Source organism: Lodderomyces elongisporus, chromosome 3 (genome assembly GCF_030384665.1).
Source record: "Lodderomyces elongisporus chromosome 3, complete sequence".
Taxonomy (NCBI): domain Eukaryota; kingdom Fungi; phylum Ascomycota; class Pichiomycetes; order Serinales; family Debaryomycetaceae; genus Lodderomyces; species Lodderomyces elongisporus.
The window spans coordinates 564,699-587,824 of record NC_083675.1 but is presented as its reverse complement, the minus strand read 5'-3'; the positions used below and the strand labels follow the sequence as shown (position 1 = coordinate 587,824).

At 41.1% G+C, this 23,126-nt stretch overlaps 5 protein-coding genes across 5 annotated transcripts; all 5 read left to right on the top strand. All coding sequences in view use genetic code 12, as the record gives it.

Annotated features, from left to right (window-relative positions):
* Positions 1 to 520: 520 nt before the first annotated feature.
* PVL30_002537 (uncharacterized protein) lies at positions 521 to 2,564 on the top strand (the record flags this gene model as incomplete). The annotated part of the gene is made up of 2 exons (XM_061119383.1): positions 521 to 1,741; positions 2,490 to 2,564. 2 exons carry the CDS (start codon positions 521 to 523, stop codon positions 2,562 to 2,564), a joined length of 1,296 nt encoding a protein of 431 aa, XP_060975366.1.
* A 2,475-nt stretch (positions 2,565 to 5,039) lies between these two features.
* Positions 5,040 to 7,200, top strand: PVL30_002536 (uncharacterized protein; the record flags this gene model as incomplete). The annotated part of the gene is made up of 2 exons (XM_061119382.1): positions 5,040 to 6,377; positions 7,126 to 7,200. 2 exons carry the CDS (start codon positions 5,040 to 5,042, stop codon positions 7,198 to 7,200), a joined length of 1,413 nt encoding a protein of 470 aa, XP_060975365.1.
* A 2,463-nt stretch (positions 7,201 to 9,663) lies between these two features.
* Positions 9,664 to 11,947, top strand: PVL30_002535 (uncharacterized protein; the record flags this gene model as incomplete). Its single annotated transcript, XM_061119381.1, has 2 exons — positions 9,664 to 11,118; positions 11,873 to 11,947. 2 exons carry the CDS (start codon positions 9,664 to 9,666, stop codon positions 11,945 to 11,947), a joined length of 1,530 nt encoding a protein of 509 aa, XP_060975364.1.
* Positions 11,948 to 14,410: 2,463 nt separating this feature from the next.
* On the top strand, positions 14,411 to 16,989 carry PVL30_002534 (uncharacterized protein; the record flags this gene model as incomplete). The annotated part of the gene is made up of 2 exons (XM_061119380.1): positions 14,411 to 15,872; positions 16,847 to 16,989. The coding sequence occupies 2 exons, from the start codon at positions 14,411 to 14,413 to the stop codon at positions 16,987 to 16,989; spliced, it is 1,605 nt and encodes a 534-aa protein (XP_060975363.1).
* Positions 16,990 to 18,983: 1,994 nt separating this feature from the next.
* On the top strand, positions 18,984 to 22,462 carry PVL30_002533 (uncharacterized protein; the record flags this gene model as incomplete). The annotated part of the gene is made up of 2 exons (XM_061119379.1): positions 18,984 to 21,264; positions 22,320 to 22,462. The coding sequence occupies 2 exons, from the start codon at positions 18,984 to 18,986 to the stop codon at positions 22,460 to 22,462; spliced, it is 2,424 nt and encodes an 807-aa protein (XP_060975362.1).
* Between the last annotated feature and the right edge of the window lie 664 nt (positions 22,463 to 23,126).

The following is a 23,126-nucleotide window of genomic DNA, read 5'->3' as shown; positions in this document are numbered from 1 at the left end:
AGTCGAGAATTGTTTGTGGAGATAGAATGCATTGCAGGATGTATAAGGTTGTAGATTGTGTTGAGCCAACATGCATCCAAACATACAATTTATCCACTTTGGTCGTCCGCTATCTGATACAGCCACACACTATTGGCAGCACCCATTTGGTTTTTTTGATATGACGCGTTTGGTAGCGCATACAATTGCACACGCACTGCTGAGCTACCAGGAGGGACTTCCTCGCCCTTCTGTTCCCCTCACTTCCTCGCGGGTTTTGCAACCAAAATGTATATGGCATAACACAAGTTACTTGTTAATCCCCAACCACAAGGCGTGACTGGAGGGCTACCTGGTGAAGTATAAATATCCACAAACAAAACTCTTGTGACCTCAAACCTTCTTTTACCCTTTTCTTCTTCTTCTTTTCCTTTTTCTTCTTTCTTTTACCAGAATTAAACATACAACCAAGCCTTACTCGATAACCTTAACCAGATTTTATCATCAATAATCGAGGAAGACTACAATTTAAAAATTAACAATGCCCTTTTTTAATAAATGTTTTCAAAATGTCTTTGCAAAGGATTCCGAACCCGCCAAACCCAAGGTTCGGTTTTTACTTCCAGGGGAGTCATCAGGCTCACCAATCTTAGAACCCAGCTCAGTCTATAGGGACTCCAGGTATCTAAGAAAAGCTGGAACTGAAACTTATGGCGAGATTTTTCAGAATAAGCTGGATTACACAGAGCCATCAACCGGAATACCATTAATTAGAAGGCGCGCTTTAGAAGCTGAGAATGCAAAGCAACCACCAAAGAACAGCCCTCCGCATTTCTCTCCACCAAAGTCGATCTTTGTACGCATTGCGGAGGATCCACGTGTTTTTCCCGATGATTTTATGGATATGCTGGATGGCACAGAAGTATCAGTTGCGTCAGAATCAGTTGTTTTGCAAAATGCAGAGTCAAGTTTGATCTATGATAAACTTAGAGGTCCAGTAAATATTGGAATTGATTTTTCCTCCGAGAGTCGCCAGACAAGGAGGGAGGATATAATTACGGAATCTGACACAGTAACAATCCTGAGGAGTGCTTCCCAAGTAGAGGAGGCATCCAATAACAGCTTCACCTCGCCCTATGACAGTCCAAGCCAACTTCAATTTCATGTTGCTAATGAAACCACAGATGGAAACGCGGATGTACCATGTACATCTGCCTTATCAGAATTTGAGTCTAGCTCGGTGTATGATGATGAAATCATTCCGAGAGAGGCTCCATATCATGTTGCTATTAAAACCACAGATGGAAACGCGGATGTACCATGTACATCTGCCTTATCAGAATTTGAGTCTAGCTCGGTGTATGATGATGAAATCATTCCGAGAGAGGCTCCATATCATGTTGCTATTAAAACCACAGATGGAAACGCGGATGTACCATGTACATCTGCCTTATCAGAATTTGAGTCTAGCTCGGTGTATGATGATGAAATCATTCCGAGAGAGGCTCCATATCATGTTGCTATTGAAACCACAGATGGAAACACGGATGTACCGTATACATCTTTTATACCAGAATTAGAGTCTAGCTCGCCCTATGACGTTCCAAGCGCATTTCCATTTCATGTTGCTATTGAAACCATAGATGGAAACGCGGATATACCGTATACATCTGTCTTACTGGTATCAGCCCCCTTGTCAGATGCTGTGAGCTCAGTTGAAAGAACCAATTGGAATAACCAAAACTCAGAGGACTGCGATTTTGTTTCTGTGGATATTAGGATTCCAGAGGAAAACGATTCCTGTATGAATCAATTAAAGGAGCCTAAAAAGAGTAGGATACCACTGTTCAAATTGTTTGCACGGCTCAAGAAGAGCAGAAAGACTCTGTTTAAACCGTTTTCATGGTTCAAGAAGAGCAAAACGACTCTGTTCAAACCGTTTGCATGGCTAAAGAAACGGGCAGAAAAGAAGGAGTTAATAGAAAAAGTTGTTTTGGCTGAAAGTGATGATCAACAACAACAACAACAACAACAACTGCTGCTAAAAGAACTACAACAACAACAACAACAGCTACAACAACAACTACAACAACAACTACAACAACAACAACAACTATTACAACAACAACAACAACAACAACAACTATTACAACAACAACTACTATTACAACAACAACAACAACAACTATTACAACAACAACAACAACAACAACAACTATTACAACAACAGCTACAACAACAACTACAACAACAACAACAACAACAACAACAACAACAACAACTACAACAACAACAACAACAGCTACAACAACTATTACAACAACAACAACAACAACAACAACTATTACAACAACAACTACAACAACAACAACAACAACTACTACTACTATTACAACAACAACAACCGTCGCTACCTCAACCATTTGAACTAGTGTGATATCGATATCACAAAAGAAACACAAAACACGAAAAACACAACACAAACTAAAAATAAAAACAATATTAACCAGAAAAACATCAATTTCTTCCACTTTGACAAGTTTAAGACTCCCGTCGATTCATACTGCGGTGAATTGTGCCAATAGATCTGAGCTGCAGTTAACTTTGCAGACATCCATTACATGAATAGCACTAAACTGGGAACTAAGAGCCATTCTGAGGGCGACTTCATTACACTTTATAAGAGGGTCCCCATACTGCAGGTCACAGAAGAAGCCTTCAATAAGGTGATCTCGTCCCGCCCAGAGTTGCTTGATATGGTCCTTAGAAATTCCCTTCTCTGTCTAAAGCTACCACCGATACTGTCACTGATGCTATTTCTGATGTTACCTCTGTTGCTGCTTCACGGATGACTATATCACAAACCCAACCATGATCCCAAAGCAGGGGAGCCCACTGACCTCTGCTACCGTTTCCCATAGCCTACCACAACATTGCACTAGTGTAGCTGCTGACTCACACATTTATTCTGAACTTGGCAGATCCTGCGACAAAATGGCGCCTTTGTCGTATGATCTTGTACGGGGGACGAAAAATGTGGAGGATGCATATGCACTAGGGGTATCAACAAGGCACAGCGGGATCATATAATCACAGGTTGGGTTGTGTAAGTCACCGTGCAGGTTGTTTCAGATGGTGCAGAAGAAAAGCTTGTGGAATCTGCTTCCGGGGTCTGTTAATGTTGCATCAAAATCATTGTTTGCTCGTGTTGGAATAGCACCACTAATATTTATCATATTTATCATATTTATTATATCCAACATATTTATTATAGTGTGTGCTATCCGACGTCGACCAAACTCAAACTATGCCATCTAAACTTGTCAAAAATGTTTCTGGTGTTATTCCTGGTTGTGTTACTGGTTGTGTCACTGGTTGAGTTACTGGTTGTGTTACTGGTTGTGTCACTGGTTGTGTTACTGGTTGTGTCACTGGTTGAGTTACTGGTTGAGTTACTAGTTGAGTTACTGGTTGAGTTACTGGTTGAGTTACTGGTTGAGTTACTGGTTGAGTTACTGGTTGTGTCACTAGTTGAGTTACTGGTTGCGTTATTAGTTGAGTTACTGGTTGTGTCACTGGTTGTGTCACTGGTTGAGTTACTAGTTGAGTTACTGGTTGTGTTACTGGTTGTGTCACTAGTTGAGTTACTGGTTGTGTTATTAGTTGAGTTACTGGTTGTGTCACTGGTTGAGTTACTGGTTGTGTCACTGGTTGAGTCACTGGTTGAGTCACTGGTTTAGTTACTGGTGGTGTTACTGATGTTATGTCTGGCTGTGTTGCTGGTGTTATGTCTGGTGGTGTTACTGATGTTATGTCTGGTTGTGTCACTGGTTGTGTTGCTGATGGTGTTGCTGATGGTGTTGCTGATGGTGTTGCTGATGGTGTTGCTGATGGTGTTGCTGTTCCTGCTATTAATCTTTGCACTTTTTTTTTAATATTAACACACCTTTCTGTTTTTGTATGCACTCTGCTATTTGTAATTGAACCATTTTTCTATTTCGCACTCAGCCTACAAATTATTTCTCAAATTGAACGTTCTGTATATTTCGCGCAATCGCTGTCATTGTAAACTGGAGTATCTCGGGTTGGAGTATGTGTATGTGTGCGCGCACGTGAGCTGCTGTGAACGAGTCAACCTTAGATACACGTAGGATACACGTAAGACACATGTAGGAGACAGGTAGGATACAGGTAAGGTACAGGTTAGATACACATAAGATGGACGCGCGGGTGCGTGTATACTTTACAAAAAACTTTACATAAAACTTTACAAAAACCACTACAGTGGGCAGCAGCATTGATAGGAGCACGATTCCCCCTATGTTCTAGAACTGATATAGGATCCAACGTAGGGTTCAACCTGGAACCCGGCCTATATGATGTAAATGTATGGGGCGGGGAGAAGGGGAGGGAGTAGCTGAGCCCACAGTTTTCCTCAAACTTCAGTAGAAAAATGTTTCCCTGTAAATTCGCACCAGACTTGCTGGAATAATCAACACGCAAAAACAATTCTCGACTCATTGCCGTCAAACTTGCAATGAGTCGAGAATTGTTTGTGGAGATAGAATGCATTGCAGGATGTATAAGGTTGTAGATTGTGTTGAGCCAACATGCATCCAAACATACGATTTATCCACTCTGGTCGTCCGCTATCTGATACAGCCATACACTATTGGCAGCACCCATTTGGTTTTTTTGATATGACGCGTTTGGTAGCGCATACAATTGCACACGCACTGCTGAGCTACCAGGAGGGACTTCCTCGCCCTTCTGTTCCCCTCACTTCCTCGCGGGTTTTGCAACCAAAATGTATATGGCATAACACAAGTTACTTGTTAATCCCCAACCACAAGGCGTGACTGGAGGGCTACCTGGTGAAGTATAAATATCCACAAACAAAACTCTTGTGACCTCAAACCTTCTTTTACCCTTTTCTTCTTCTTCTTTTCCTTTTTCTTCTTTCTTTTACCAGAATTAAACATACAACCAAGCCTTACTCGATAACCTTAACCAGATTTTATCATCAATAATCGAGGAAGACTACAATTTAAAAATTAACAATGCCCTTTTTTAATAAATGTTTTCAAAATGTCTTTGCAAAGGATTCCGAACCCGCCAAACCCAAGGTTCGGTTTTTACTTCCAGGGGAGTCATCAGGCTCACCAATCTTAGAACCCAGCTCAGTCTATAGGGACTCCAGGTATCTAAGAAAAGCTGGAACTGAAACTTATGGCGAGATTTTTCAGAATAAGCTGGATTACACAGAGCCATCAACCGGAATACCATTAATTAGAAGGCGCGCTTTAGAAGCTGAGAATGCAAAGCAACCACCAAAGAACAGCCCTCCGCATTTCTCTCCACCAAAGTCGATCTTTGTACGCATTGCGGAGGATCCACGTGTTTTTCCCGATGATTTTATGGATATGCTGGATGGCACAGAAGTATCAGTTGCGTCAGAATCAGTTGTTTTGCAAAATGCAGAGTCAAGTTTGATCTATGATAAACTTAGAGGTCCAGTAAATATTGGAATTGATTTTTCCTCCGAGAGTCGCCAGACAAGGAGGGAGGATATAATTACGGAATCTGACACAGTAACAATCCTGAGGAGTGCTTCCCAAGTAGAGGAGGCATCCAATAACAGCTTCACCTCGCCCTATGACAGTCCAAGCCAACTTCAATTTCATGTTGCTAATGAAACCACAGATGGAAACGCGGATGTACCATGTACATCTGCCTTATCAGAATTTGAGTCTAGCTCGGTGTATGATGATGAAATCATTCCGAGAGAGGCTCCATATCATGTTGCTATTAAAACCACAGATGGAAACGCGGATGTACCATGTACATCTGCCTTATCAGAATTTGAGTCTAGCTCGGTGTATGATGATGAAATCATTCCGAGAGAGGCTCCATATCATGTTGCTATTAAAACCACAGATGGAAACGCGGATGTACCATGTACATCTGCCTTATCAGAATTTGAGTCTAGCTCGGTGTATGATGATGAAATCATTCCGAGAGAGGCTCCATATCATGTTGCTATTAAAACCACAGATGGAAACGCGGATGTACCATGTACATCTGCCTTATCAGAATTTGAGTCTAGCTCGGTGTATGATGATGAAATCATTCCGAGAGAGGCTCCATATCATGTTGCTATTGAAACCACAGATGGAAACACGGATGTACCGTATACATCTTTTATACCAGAATTAGAGTCTAGCTCGCCCTATGACGTTCCAAGCGCATTTCCATTTCATGTTGCTATTGAAACCATAGATGGAAACGCGGATATACCGTATACATCTGTCTTACTGGTATCAGCCCCCTTGTCAGATGCTGTGAGCTCAGTTGAAAGAACCAATTGGAATAACCAAAACTCAGAGGACTGCGATTTTGTTTCTGTGGATATTAGGATTCCAGAGGAAAACGATTCCTGTATGAATCAATTAAAGGAGCCTAAAAAGAGTAGGATACCACTGTTCAAATTGTTTGCACGGCTCAAGAAGAGCAGAAAGACTCTGTTTAAACCGTTTTCATGGTTCAAGAAGAGCAAAACGACTCTGTTCAAACCGTTTGCATGGCTAAAGAAACGGGCAGAAAAGAAGGAGTTAATAGAAAAAGTTGTTTTGGCTGAAAGTGATGATCAACAACAACAACAACAACAACAACTGCTGCTAAAAGAACTACAACAACAACAACAACAGCTACAACAACAACTACAACAACAACTACAACAACAACAACAACTATTACAACAACAACAACAACAACAACAACTATTACAACAACAACTACTATTACAACAACAACAACAACAACTATTACAACAACAACAACAACAACAACAACTATTACAACAACAGCTACAACAACAACTACAACAACAACAACAACAACAACAACAACAACAACAACTACAACAACAACAACAACAGCTACAACAACTATTACAACAACAACAACAACAACAACAACTATTACAACAACAACTACAACAACAACAACAACAACTACTACTACTATTACAACAACAACAACCGTCGCTACCTCAACCATTTGAACTAGTGTGATATCGATATCACAAAAGAAACACAAAACACGAAAAACACAACACAAACTAAAAATAAAAACAATATTAACCAGAAAAACATCAATTTCTTCCACTTTGACAAGTTTAAGACTCCCGTCGATTCATACTGCGGTGAATTGTGCCAATAGATCTGAGCTGCAGTTAACTTTGCAGACATCCATTACATGAATAGCACTAAACTGGGAACTAAGAGCCATTCTGAGGGCGACTTCATTACACTTTATAAGAGGGTCCCCATACTGCAGGTCACAGAAGAAGCCTTCAATAAGGTGATCTCGTCCCGCCCAGAGTTGCTTGATATGGTCCTTAGAAATTCCCTTCTCTGTCTAAAGCTACCACCGATACTGTCACTGATGCTATTTCTGATGTTACCTCTGTTGCTGCTTCACGGATGACTATATCACAAACCCAACCATGATCCCAAAGCAGGGGAGCCCACTGACCTCTGCTACCGTTTCCCATAGCCTACCACAACATTGCACTAGTGTAGCTGCTGACTCACACATTTATTCTGAACTTGGCAGATCCTGCGACAAAATGGCGCCTTTGTCGTATGATCTTGTACGGGGGACGAAAAATGTGGAGGATGCATATGCACTAGGGGTATCAACAAGGCACAGCGGGATCATATAATCACAGGTTGGGTTGTGTAAGTCACCGTGCAGGTTGTTTCAGATGGTGCAGAAGAAAAGCTTGTGGAATCTGCTTCCGGGGTCTGTTAATGTTGCATCAAAATCATTGTTTGCTCGTGTTGGAATAGCACCACTAATATTTATCATATTTATCATATTTATTATATCCAACATATTTATTATAGTGTGTGCTATCCGACGTCGACCAAACTCAAACTATGCCATCTAAACTTGTCAAAAATGTTTCTGGTGTTATTCCTGGTTGTGTTACTGGTTGTGTCACTGGTTGAGTTACTGGTTGTGTTACTGGTTGTGTCACTGGTTGTGTTACTGGTTGTGTCACTGGTTGAGTTACTGGTTGAGTTACTAGTTGAGTTACTGGTTGAGTTACTGGTTGAGTTACTGGTTGAGTTACTGGTTGAGTTACTGGTTGTGTCACTAGTTGAGTTACTGGTTGCGTTATTAGTTGAGTTACTGGTTGTGTCACTGGTTGTGTCACTGGTTGAGTTACTAGTTGAGTTACTGGTTGTGTTACTGGTTGTGTCACTAGTTGAGTTACTGGTTGTGTTATTAGTTGAGTTACTGGTTGTGTCACTGGTTGAGTTACTGGTTGTGTCACTGGTTGAGTCACTGGTTGAGTCACTGGTTTAGTTACTGGTGGTGTTACTGATGTTATGTCTGGCTGTGTTGCTGGTGTTATGTCTGGTGGTGTTACTGATGTTATGTCTGGTTGTGTCACTGGTTGTGTTGCTGATGGTGTTGCTGATGGTGTTGCTGATGGTGTTGCTGATGGTGTTGCTGTTCCTGCTATTAATCTTTGCACTTTTTTTTTAATATTAACACACCTTTCTGTTTTTGTATGCACTCTGCTATTTGTAATTGAACCATTTTTCTATTTCGCACTCAGCCTACAAATTATTTCTCAAATTGAACGTTCTGTATATTTCGCGCAATCGCTGTCATTGTAAACTGGAGTATCTCGGGTTGGAGTATGTGTATGTGTGCGCGCACGTGAGCTGCTGTGAACGAGTCAACCTTAGATACACGTAGGATACACGTAAGACACATGTAGGAGACAGGTAGGATACAGGTAAGGTACAGGTTAGATACACATAAGATGGACGCGCGGGTGCGTGTATACTTTACATAAAACTTTACATAAAACTTTACAAAAACCACTACAGTGGGCAGCAGCATTGATAGGAGCACGATTCCCCCTATGTTCTAGAACTGATATAGGATCCAACGTAGGGTTCAACCTGGAACCCGGCCTATATGATGTAAATGTATGGGGCGGGGAGAAGGGGAGGGAGTAGCTGAGCCCACAGTTTTCCTCAAACTTCAGTAGAAAAATGTTTCCCTGTAAATTCGCACCAGACTTGCTGGAATAATCAACACGCAAAAACAATTCTCGACTCATTGCCGTCAAACTTGCAATGAGTCGAGAATTGTTTGTGGAGATAGAATGCATTGCAGGATGTATAAGGTTGTAGATTGTGTTGAGCCAACATGCATCCAAACATACAATTTATCCACTTTGGTCGTCCGCTATCTGATACAGCCACACACTATTGGCAGCACCCATTTGGTTTTTTTGATATGACGCGTTTGGTAGCGCATACAATTGCACACGCACTGCTGAGCTACCAGGAGGGACTTCCTCGCCCTTCTGTTCCCCTCACTTCCTCGCGGGTTTTGCAACCAAAATGTATATGGCATAACACAAGTTACTTGTTAATCCCCAACCACAAGGCGTGACTGGAGGGCTACCTGGTGAAGTATAAATATCCACAAACAAAACTCTTGTGACCTCAAACCTTCTTTTACCCTTTTCTTCTTCTTCTTTTCCTTTTTCTTCTTTCTTTTACCAGAATTAAACATACAACCAAGCCTTACTCGATAACCTTAACCAGATTTTATCATCAATAATCGAGGAAGACTACAATTTAAAAATTAACAATGCCCTTTTTTAATAAATGTTTTCAAAATGTCTTTGCAAAGGATTCCGAACCCGCCAAACCCAAGGTTCGGTTTTTACTTCCAGGGGAGTCATCAGGCTCACCAATCTTAGAACCCAGCTCAGTCTATAGGGACTCCAGGTATCTAAGAAAAGCTGGAACTGAAACTTATGGCGAGATTTTTCAGAATAAGCTGGATTACACAGAGCCATCAACCGGAATACCATTAATTAGAAGGCGCGCTTTAGAAGCTGAGAATGCAAAGCAACCACCAAAGAACAGCCCTCCGCATTTCTCTCCACCAAAGTCGATCTTTGTACGCATTGCGGAGGATCCACGTGTTTTTCCCGATGATTTTATGGATATGCTGGATGGCACAGAAGTATCAGTTGCGTCAGAATCAGTTGTTTTGCAAAATGCAGAGTCAAGTTTGATCTATGATAAACTTAGAGGTCCAGTAAATATTGGAATTGATTTTTCCTCCGAGAGTCGCCAGACAAGGAGGGAGGATATAATTACGGAATCTGACACAGTAACAATCCTGAGGAGTGCTTCCCAAGTAGAGGAGGCATCCAATAACAGCTTCACCTCGCCCTATGACAGTCCAAGCCAACTTCAATTTCATGTTGCTAATGAAACCACAGATGGAAACGCGGATGTACCATGTACATCTGCCTTATCAGAATTTGAGTCTAGCTCGGTGTATGATGATGAAATCATTCCGAGAGAGGCTCCATATCATGTTGCTATTAAAACCACAGATGGAAACGCGGATGTACCATGTACATCTGCCTTATCAGAATTTGAGTCTAGCTCGGTGTATGATGATGAAATCATTCCGAGAGAGGCTCCATATCATGTTGCTATTAAAACCACAGATGGAAACGCGGATGTACCATGTACATCTGCCTTATCAGAATTTGAGTCTAGCTCGGTGTATGATGATGAAATCATTCCGAGAGAGGCTCCATATCATGTTGCTATTAAAACCACAGATGGAAACGCGGATGTACCATGTACATCTGCCTTATCAGAATTTGAGTCTAGCTCGGTGTATGATGATGAAATCATTCCGAGAGAGGCTCCATATCATGTTGCTATTAAAACCACAGATGGAAACGCGGATGTACCATGTACATCTGCCTTATCAGAATTTGAGTCTAGCTCGGTGTATGATGATGAAATCATTCCGAGAGAGGCTCCATATCATGTTGCTATTGAAACCACAGATGGAAACACGGATGTACCGTATACATCTTTTATACCAGAATTAGAGTCTAGCTCGCCCTATGACGTTCCAAGCGCATTTCCATTTCATGTTGCTATTGAAACCATAGATGGAAACGCGGATATACCGTATACATCTGTCTTACTGGTATCAGCCCCCTTGTCAGATGCTGTGAGCTCAGTTGAAAGAACCAATTGGAATAACCAAAACTCAGAGGACTGCGATTTTGTTTCTGTGGATATTAGGATTCCAGAGGAAAACGATTCCTGTATGAATCAATTAAAGGAGCCTAAAAAGAGTAGGATACCACTGTTCAAATTGTTTGCACGGCTCAAGAAGAGCAGAAAGACTCTGTTTAAACCGTTTTCATGGTTCAAGAAGAGCAAAACGACTCTGTTCAAACCGTTTGCATGGCTAAAGAAACGGGCAGAAAAGAAGGAGTTAATAGAAAAAGTTGTTTTGGCTGAAAGTGATGATCAACAACAACAACAACAACAACAACTGCTGCTAAAAGAACAACAACAACAACAACAACAACAACAACAACAACAACAACTGCTGCTAAAAGAACTACAACAACAACAACAACAGCTACAACAACAACTACAACAACAACTACAACAACAACAACAACTATTACAACAACAACAACAACAACAACAACTATTACAACAACAACTACTATTACAACAACAACAACAACAACTATTACAACAACAACAACAACAACAACAACTACAACAACAACAACAACAACTACAACAACAACAACAACAGCTACAACAACTATTACAACAACAACAACAACAACAACTATTACAACAACAACTACAACAACAACAACAACAACTACTACTACTATTACAACAACAACAACCGTCGCTACCTCAACCATTTGAACTAGTGTGATATCGATATCACAAAAGAAACACAAAACACGAAAAACACAACACAAACTAAAAATAAAAACAATATTAACCAGAAAAACATCAATTTCTTCCACTTTGACAAGTTTAAGACTCCCGTCGATTCATACTGCGGTGAATTGTGCCAATAGATCTGAGCTGCAGTTAACTTTGCAGACATCCATTACATGAATAGCACTAAACTGGGAACTAAGAGCCATTCTGAGGGCGACTTCATTACACTTTATAAGAGGGTCCCCATACTGCAGGTCACAGAAGAAGCCTTCAATAAGGTGATCTCGTCCCGCCCAGAGTTGCTTGATATGGTCCTTAGAAATTCCCTTCTCTGTCTAAAGCTACCACCGATACTGTCACTGATGCTATTTCTGATGTTACCTCTGTTGCTGCTTCACGGATGACTATATCACAAACCCAACCATGATCCCAAAGCAGGGGAGCCCACTGACCTCTGCTACCGTTTCCCATAGCCTACCACAACATTGCACTAGTGTAGCTGCTGACTCACACATTTATTCTGAACTTGGCAGATCCTGCGACAAAATGGCGCCTTTGTCGTATGATCTTGTACGGGGGACGAAAAATGTGGAGGATGCATATGCACTAGGGGTATCAACAAGGCACAGCGGGATCATATAATCACAGGTTGGGTTGTGTAAGTCACCGTGCAGGTTGTTTCAGATGGTGCAGAAGAAAAGCTTGTGGAATCTGCTTCCGGGGTCTGTTAATGTTGCATCAAAATCATTGTTTGCTCGTGTTGGAATAGCACCACTAATATTTATCATATTTATCATATTTATTATATCCAACATATTTATTATAGTGTGTGCTATCCGACGTCGACCAAACTCAAATTATGCCATCTAAACTTGTCAAAAATGTTTCTGGTGTTATTCCTGGTTGTGTCACTGGTTGAGTTACTGGTTGTGTTACTGGTTGTGTCACTGGTTGTGTTACTGGTTGTGTCACTGGTTGAGTTACTGGTTGAGTTACTAGTTGAGTTACTGGTTGAGTTACTGGTTGAGTTACTAGTTGAGTTACTGGTTGAGTTACTGGTTGTGTCACTAGTTGAGTTACTGGTTGTGTTATTAGTTGAGTTACTGGTTGTGTCACTGGTTGTGTCACTGGTTGAGTTACTAGTTGAGTTACTGGTTGTGTTACTGGTTGTGTCACTAGTTGAGTTACTGGTTGTGTTATTAGTTGAGTTACTGGTTGTGTCACTGGTTGAGTTACTGGTTGTGTCACTGGTTGTGTCACTGGTTGTGTCACTGGTTGAGTCACTGGTTGAGTCACTGGTTTAGTTACTGGTGGTGTTACTGATGTTATGTCTGGTTGTGTTGCTGGTGTTATGTCTGGTGGTGTTACTGATGTTATGTCTGGTTGTGTCACTGGTTGTGTTGCTGATGGTGTTGCTGATGGTGTTGCTGATGGTGTTGCTGTTCCTGCTATTAATCTTTGCACTTTTTTTTTAATATTAACACACCTTTCTGTTTTTGTATGCACTCTGCTATTTGTAATTGAACCATTTTTCTATTTCGCACTCAGCCTACAAATTATTTCTCAAATTGAACGTTCTGTATATTTCGCGCAATCGCTGTCATTGTAAACTGGAGTATCTCGGGTTGGAGTATGTGTATGTGTGCGCGCACGTGAGCTGCTGTGAACGAGTCAACCTTAGATACACGTAGGATACACGTAAGACACATGTAGGAGACAGGTAGGATACAGGTAAGGTACAGGTTAGATACACATAAGATGGACGCGCGGGTGCGTGTATACTTTACAAAAAACTTTACATAAAACTTTACAAAAACCACTACAGTGGGCAGCAGCATTGATAGGAGCACGATTCCCCCTATGTTCTAGAACTGATATAGGATCCAACGTAGGGTTCAACCTGGAACCCGGCCTATATGATGTAAATGTATGGGGCGGGGAGAAGGGGAGGGAGTAGCTGAGCCCACAGTTTTCCTCAAACTTCAGTAGAAAAATGTTTCCCTGTAAATTCGCACCAGACTTGCTGGAATAATCAACACGCAAAAACAATTCTCGACTCATTGCCGTCAAACTTGCAATGAGTCGAGAATTGTTTGTGGAGATAGAATGCATTGCAGGATGTATAAGGTTGTAGATTGTGTTGAGCCAACATGCATCCAAACATACGATTTATCCACTCTGGTCGTCCGCTATCTGATACAGCCATACACTATTGGCAGCACCCATTTGGTTTTTTTGATATGACGCGTTTGGTAGCGCATACAATTGCACACGCACTGCTGAGCTACCAGGAGGGACTTCCTCGCCCTTCTGTTCCCCTCACTTCCTCGCGGGTTTTGCAACCAAAATGTATATGGCATAACACAAGTTACTTGTTAATCCCCAACCACAAGGCGTGACTGGAGGGCTACCTGGTGAAGTATAAATATCCACAAACAAAACTCTTGTGACCTCAAACCTTCTTTTACCCTTTTCTTCTTCTTCTTTTCCTTTTTCTTCTTTCTTTTACCAGAATTAAACATACAACCAAGCCTTACTCGATAACCTTAACCAGATTTTATCATCAATAATCGAGGAAGACTACAATTTAAAAATTAACAATGCCCTTTTTTAATAAATGTTTTCAAAATGTCTTTGCAAAGGATTCCGAACCCGCCAAACCCAAGGTTCGGTTTTTACTTCCAGGGGAGTCATCAGGCTCACCAATCTTAGAACCCAGCTCAGTCTATAGGGACTCCAGGTATCTAAGAAAAGCTGGAACTGAAACTTATGGCGAGATTTTTCAGAATAAGCTGGATTACACAGAGCCATCAACCGGAATACCATTAATTAGAAGGCGCGCTTTAGAAGCTGAGAATGCAAAGCAACCACCAAAGAACAGCCCTCCGCATTTCTCTCCACCAAAGTCGATCTTTGTACGCATTGCGGAGGATCCACGTGTTTTTCCCGATGATTTTATGGATATGCTGGATGGCACAGAAGTATCAGTTGCGTCAGAATCAGTTGTTTTGCAAAATGCAGAGTCAAGTTTGATCTATGATAAACTTAGAGGTCCAGTAAATATTGGAATTGATTTTTCCTCCGAGAGTCGCCAGACAAGGAGGGAGGATATAATTACGGAATCTGACACAGTAACAATCCTGAGGAGTGCTTCCCAAGTAGAGGAGGCATCCAATAACAGCTTCACCTCGCCCTATGACAGTCCAAGCCAACTTCAATTTCATGTTGCTAATGAAACCACAGATGGAAACGCGGATGTACCATGTACATCTGCCTTATCAGAATTTGAGTCTAGCTCGGTGTATGATGATGAAATCATTCCGAGAGAGGCTCCATATCATGTTGCTATTAAAACCACAGATGGAAACGCGGATGTACCATGTACATCTGCCTTATCAGAATTTGAGTCTAGCTCGGTGTATGATGATGAAATCATTCCGAGAGAGGCTCCATATCATGTTGCTATTAAAACCACAGATGGAAACGCGGATGTACCATGTACATCTGCCTTATCAGAATTTGAGTCTAGCTCGGTGTATGATGATGAAATCATTCCGAGAGAGGCTCCATATCATGTTGCTATTGAAACCACAGATGGAAACACGGATGTACCGTATACATCTTTTATACCAGAATTAGAGTCTAGCTCGCCCTATGACGTTCCAAGCGCATTTCCATTTCATGTTGCTATTGAAACCATAGATGGAAACGCGGATATACCGTATACATCTGTCTTACTGGTATCAGCCCCCTTGTCAGATGCTGTGAGCTCAGTTGAAAGAACCAATTGGAATAACCAAAACTCAGAGGACTGCGATTTTGTTTCTGTGGATATTAGGATTCCAGAGGAAAACGATTCCTGTATGAATCAATTAAAGGAGCCTAAAAAGAGTAGGATACCACTGTTCAAATTGTTTGCACGGCTCAAGAAGAGCAGAAAGACTCTGTTTAAACCGTTTTCATGGTTCAAGAAGAGCAAAACGACTCTGTTCAAACCGTTTGCATGGCTAAAGAAACGGGCAGAAAAGAAGGAGTTAATAGAAAAAGTTGTTTTGGCTGAAAGTGATGATCAACAACAACAACAACAACAACAACTGCTGCTAAAAGAACAACAACAACAACAACAACAACAACAACAACAACAACTGCTGCTAAAAGAACTACAACAACAACAACAACAGCTACAACAACAACTACAACAACAACTACAACAACAACAACAACTATTACAACAACAACAACAACAACAACAACTATTACAACAACAACTACTATTACAACAACAACAACAACAACTATTACAACAACAACAACAACAACAACAACAACAACAACAACAACAACAACAACAACAACAACAACAACAACAACTACAACAACAACAACAACAACAGCTACAACAACTATTACAACAACAACAACAACAACAACTATTACAACAACAACTACAACAACAACAACAACAACTACTACTACTATTACAACAACAACAACCGTCGCTACCTCAACCATTTGAACTAGTGTGATATCGATATCACAAAAGAAACACAAAACACGAAAAACACAACACAAACTAAAAATAAAAACAATATTAACCAGAAAAACATCAATTTCTTCCACTTTGACAAGTTTAAGACTCCCGTCGATTCATACTGCGGTGAATTGTGCCAATAGATCTGAGCTGCAGTTAACTTTGCAGACATCCATTACACGAATAGCACTAAACTGGGAACTAAGAGCCATTCTGAGGGCGACTTCATTACACTTTATAAGAGGGTCCCCATACTGCAGGTCACAGAAGAAGCCTTCAATAAGGTGATCTCGTCCCGCCCAGAGTTGCTTGATATGGTCCTTAGAAATTCCCTTCTCTGTCTAAAGCTACCACCGATACTGTCACTGATGCTATTTCTGATGTTACCTCTGTTGCTGCTTCACGGATGACTATATCACAAACCCAACCATGATCCCAAAGCAGGGGAGCCCACTGACCTCTGCTACCGTTTCCCATAGCCTACCACAACATTGCACTAGTGTAGCTGCTGACTCACACATTTATTCTGAACTTGGCAGATCCTGCGACAAAATGGCGCCTTTGTCGTATGATCTTGTACGGGGGACGAAAAATGTGGAGGATGCATATGCACTAGGGGTATCAACAAGGCACAGCGGGATCATATAATCACAGGTTGGGTTGTGTAAGTCACCGTGCAGGTTGTTTCAGATGGTGCAGAAGAAAAGCTTGTGGAATCTGCTTCCGGGGTCTGTTAATGTTGCATCAAAATCATTGTTTGCTCGTGTTGGAATAGCACCACTAATATTTATCATATTTATCATATTTATTATATCCAACATATTTATTATAGTGTGTGCTATCCGACGTCGACCAAACTCAAACTATGCCATCTAAACTTGTCAAAAATGTTTCTGGTGTTATTCCTGGTTGTGTTACTGGTTGTGTTACTGGTTGTGTCACTGGTTGAGTTACTGGTTGTGTTACTGGTTGTGTCACTGGTTGTGTTACTGGTTGTGTCACTGGTTGAGTTACTGGTTGAGTTACTAGTTGAGTTACTGGTTGAGTTACTGGTTGAGTTACTAGTTGAGTTACTGGTTGGGTTACTGGTTGTGTCACTAGTTGAGTTACTGGTTGTGTTATTAGTTGAGTTACTGGTTGTGTCACTGGTTGTGTCACTGGTTGAGTTACTAGTTGAGTTACTGGTTGTGTTACTGGTTGTGTCACTAGTTGAGTTACTGGTTGTGTTATTAGTTGAGTTACTGGTTGTGTCACTGGTTGAGTTACTGGTTGTGTCACTGGTTGTGTCACTGGTTGTGTCACTGGTTGAGTCACTGGTTGAGTCACTGGTTTAGTTACTGGTGGTGTTACTGATGTTATGTCTGGTTGTGTTGCTGGTGTTATGTCTGGTGGTGTTACTGATGTTATGTCTGGTTGTGTCACTGGTTGTGTTGCTGATGGTGTTGCTGATGGTGTTGCTGATGGTGTTGCTGATGGTGTTGCTGTTCCTGCTATTAATCTTTGCACTTTTTTTTTAATATTAACACACCTTTCTGTTTTTGTATGCACTCTGCTATTTGTAATTGAACCATTTTTCTATTTCGCACTCAGCCTACAAATTATTTCTCAAATTGAACGTTCTGTATATTTCGCGCAATCGCTGTCATTGTAAACTGGAGTATCTCGGGTTGGAGTATGTGTATGTGTGCGCGCACGTGAGCTGCTGTGAACGAGTCAACCTTAGATACACGTAGGATACACGTAAGACACATGTAGGAGACAGGTAGGATACAGGTAAGGTACAGGTTAGATACACATAAGATGGACGCGCGGGTGCGTGTATACTTTACAAAAAACTTTACATAAAACTTTACAAAAACCACTACAGTGGGCAGCAGCATTGATAGGAGCACGATTCCCCCTATGTTCTAGAACTGATATAGGATCCAACGTAGGGTTCAACCTGGAACCCGGCCTATATGATGTAAATGTATGGGGCGGGGAGAAGGGGAGGGAGTAGCTGAGCCCACAGTTTTCCTCAAACTTCAGTAGAAAAATGTTTCCCTGTAAATTCGCACCAGACTTGCTGGAATAATCAACACGCAAAAACAATTCTCGACTCATTGCCGTCAAACTTGCAATGAGTCGAGAATTGTTTGTGGAGATAGAATGCATTGCAGGATGTATAAGGTTGTAGATTGTGTTGAGCCAACATGCATCCAAACATACAATTTATCCACTTTGGTCGTCCGCTATCTGATACAGCCACACACTATTGGCAGCACCCATTTGGTTTTTTTGATATGACGCGTTTGGTAGCGCATACAATTGCACACGCACTGCTGAGCTACCAGGAGGGACTTCCTCGCCCTTCTGTTCCCCTCACTTCCTCGCGGGTTTTGCAACCAAAATGTATATGGCATAACACAAGTTACTTGTTAATCCCCAACCACAAGGCGTGACTGGAGGGCTACCTGGTGAAGTATAAATATCCACAAACAAAACTCTTGTGACCTCAAACCTTCTTTTACCCTTTTCTTCTTCTTCTTTTCCTTTTTCTTCTTTCTTTTACCAGAATTAAACATACAACCAAGCCTTACTCGATAACCTTAACCAGATTTTATCATCAATAATCGAGGAAGACTACAATTTAAAAATTAACAATGCCCTTTTTTAATAAATGTTTTCAAAATGTCTTTGCAAAGGATTCCGAACCCGCCAAACCCAAGGTTCGGTTTTTACTTCCAGGGGAGTCATCAGGCTCACCAATCTTAGAACCCAGCTCAGTCTATAGGGACTCCAGGTATCTAAGAAAAGCTGGAACTGAAACTTATGGCGAGATTTTTCAGAATAAGCTGGATTACACAGAGCCATCAACCGGAATACCATTAATTAGAAGGCGCGCTTTAGAAGCTGAGAATGCAAAGCAACCACCAAAGAACAGCCCTCCGCATTTCTCTCCACCAAAGTCGATCTTTGTACGCATTGCGGAGGATCCACGTGTTTTTCCCGATGATTTTATGGATATGCTGGATGGCACAGAAGTATCAGTTGCGTCAGAATCAGTTGTTTTGCAAAATGCAGAGTCAAGTTTGATCTATGATAAACTTAGAGGTCCAGTAAATATTGGAATTGATTTTTCCTCCGAGAGTCGCCAGACAAGGAGGGAGGATATAATTACGGAATCTGACACAGTAACAATCCTGAGGAGTGCTTCCCAAGTAGAGGAGGCATCCAATAACAGCTTCACCTCGCCCTATGACAGTCCAAGCCAACTTCAATTTCATGTTGCTAATGAAACCACAGATGGAAACGCGGATGTACCATGTACATCTGCCTTATCAGAATTTGAGTCTAGCTCGGTGTATGATGATGAAATCATTCCGAGAGAGGCTCCATATCATGTTGCTATTAAAACCACAGATGGAAACGCGGATGTACCATGTACATCTGCCTTATCAGAATTTGAGTCTAGCTCGGTGTATGATGATGAAATCATTCCGAGAGAGGCTCCATATCATGTTGCTATTAAAACCACAGATGGAAACGCGGATGTACCATGTACATCTGCCTTATCAGAATTTGAGTCTAGCTCGGTGTATGATGATGAAATCATTCCGAGAGAGGCTCCATATCATGTTGCTATTAAAACCACAGATGGAAACGCGGATGTACCATGTACATCTGCCTTATCAGAATTTGAGTCTAGCTCGGTGTATGATGATGAAATCATTCCGAGAGAGGCTCCATATCATGTTGCTATTAAAACCACAGATGGAAACGCGGATGTACCATGTACATCTGCCTTATCAGAATTTGAGTCTAGCTCGGTGTATGATGATGAAATCATTCCGAGAGAGGCTCCATATCATGTTGCTATTAAAACCACAGATGGAAACGCGGATGTACCATGTACATCTGCCTTATCAGAATTTGAGTCTAGCTCGGTGTATGATGATGAAATCATTCCGAGAGAGGCTCCATATCATGTTGCTATTAAAACCACAGATGGAAACGCGGATGTACCATGTACATCTGCCTTATCAGAATTTGAGTCTAGCTCGGTGTATGATGATGAAATCATTCCGAGAGAGGCTCCATATCATGTTGCTATTAAAACCACAGATGGAAACGCGGATGTACCATGTACATCTGCCTTATCAGAATTTGAGTCTAGCTCGGTGTATGATGATGAAATCATTCCGAGAGAGGCTCCATATCATGTTGCTATTAAAACCACAGATGGAAACGCGGATGTACCATGTACATCTGCCTTATCAGAATTTGAGTCTAGCTCGGTGTATGATGATGAAATCATTCCGAGAGAGGCTCCATATCATGTTGCTATTAAAACCACAGATGGAAACGCGGATGTACCATGTACATCTGCCTTATCAGAATTTGAGTCTAGCTCGGTGTATGATGATGAAATCATTCCGAGAGAGGCTCCATATCATGTTGCTATTGAAACCACAGATGGAAACACGGATGTACCGTATACATCTTTTATACCAGAATTAGAGTCTAGCTCGCCCTATGACGTTCCAAGCGCATTTCCATTTCATGTTGCTATTGAAACCATAGATGGAAACGCGGATATACCGTATACATCTGTCTTACTGGTATCAGCCCCCTTGTCAGATGCTGTGAGCTCAGTTGAAAGAACCAATTGGAATAACCAAAACTCAGAGGACTGCGATTTTGTTTCTGTGGATATTAGGATTCCAGAGGAAAACGATTCCTGTATGAATCAATTAAAGGAACCTAAAAAGAGTAGGATACCACTGTTCAAATTGTTTGCACGGCTCAAGAAGAGCAGAAAGACTCTGTTTAAACCGTTTTCATGGTTCAAGAAGAGCAAAACGACTCTGTTCAAACCGTTTGCATGGCTAAAGAAACGGGCAGAAAAGAAGGAGTTAATAGAAAAAGTTGTTTTGGCTGAAAGTGATGATCAACAACAACAACAACAACAACAACTGCTGCTAAAAGAACAACAACAACAACAACAACAACAACAACAACAACAACAACAACAACAACAACAACAACAACAACAACAACAACAACAACTGCTGCTAAAAGAACTACAACAACAACAACAACAGCTACAACAACAACTACAACAACAACTACAACAACAACAACAACTATTACAACAACAACAACAACAACAACAACTATTACAACAACAACTACTATTACAACAACAACAACAACAACTATTACAACAACAACAACAACAACAACAACAACAACTATTACAACAACAGCTACAACAACAACTACAACAACAACAACAACAACAACAACAACAACAACAACAACAACAACAACAACAACAACAACAACAACAACAGCTACAACAACTATTACAACAACAACAACAACAACAACTATTACAACAACAACTACAACAACAACAACAACAACTACTACTACTATTACAACAACAACAACCGTCGCTACCTCAACCATTTGAACTAGTGTGATATCGATATCACAAAAGAAACACAAAACACGAAAAACACAACACAAACTAAAAATAAAAACAATATTAACCAGAAAAACATCAATTTCTTCCACTTTGACAAGTTTAAGACTCCCGTCGATTCATACTGCGGTGAATTGTGCCAATAGATCTGAGCTGCAGTTAACTTTGCAGACATCCATTACACGAATAGCACTAAACTGGGAACTAAGAGCCATTCTGAGGGCGACTTCATTACACTTTATAAGAGGGTCCCCATACTGCAGGTCACAGAAGAAGCCTTCAATAAGGTGATCTCGTCCCGCCCAGAGTTGCTTGATATGGTCCTTAGAAATTCCCTTCTCTGTCTAAAGCTACCACCGATACTGTCACTGATGCTATTTCTGATGTTACCTCTGTTGCTGCTTCACGGATGACTATATCACAAACCCAACCATGATCCCAAAGCAGGGGAGCCCACTGACCTCTGCTACCGTTTCCCATAGCCTACCACAACATTGCACTAGTGTAGCTGCTGACTCACACATTTATTCTGAACTTGGCAGATCCTGCGACAAAATGGCGCCTTTGTCGTATGATCTTGTACGGGGGACGAAAAATGTGGAGGATGCATATGCACTAGGGGTATCAACAAGGCACAGCGGGATCATATAATCACAGGTTGGGTTGTGTAAGTCACCGTGCAGGTTGTTTCAGATGGTGCAGAAGAAAAGCTTGTGGAATCTGCTTCCGGGGTCTGTTAATGTTGCATCAAAATCATTGTTTGCTCGTGTTGGAATAGCACCACTAATATTTATCATATTTATCATATTTATTATATCCAACATATTTATTATAGTGTGTGCTATCCGACGTCGACCAAACTCAAACTATGCCATCTAAACTTGTCAAAAATGTTTCTGGTGTTATTCCTGGTTGTGTTACTGGTTGTGTCACTGGTTGAGTTACTGGTTGTGTCACTGGTTGTGTCACTGGTTGTGTTACTGGTTGTGTCACTGGTTGAGTCACTGGTTGAGTCACTGGTTGAGTCACTGGTTTAGTTACTGGTGGTGTTACTGGTGGTGTTACTGATGTTATGTCTGGTTGTGTCACTGGTTGTGTTGCTGATGGTGTTGCTGATGGTGTTGCTGATGGTGTTGCTGATGGTGTTGCTGTTCCTGCTATTAATCTTTGCACTTTTTTTTTAATATTAACACACCTTTCTGTTTTTGTATGCACTCTGCTATTTGTAATTGAACCATTTTTCTATTTCGCACTCAGCCTACAAATTATTTCTCAAATTGAACGTTCTGTATATTTCGCGCAATCGCTGTCATTG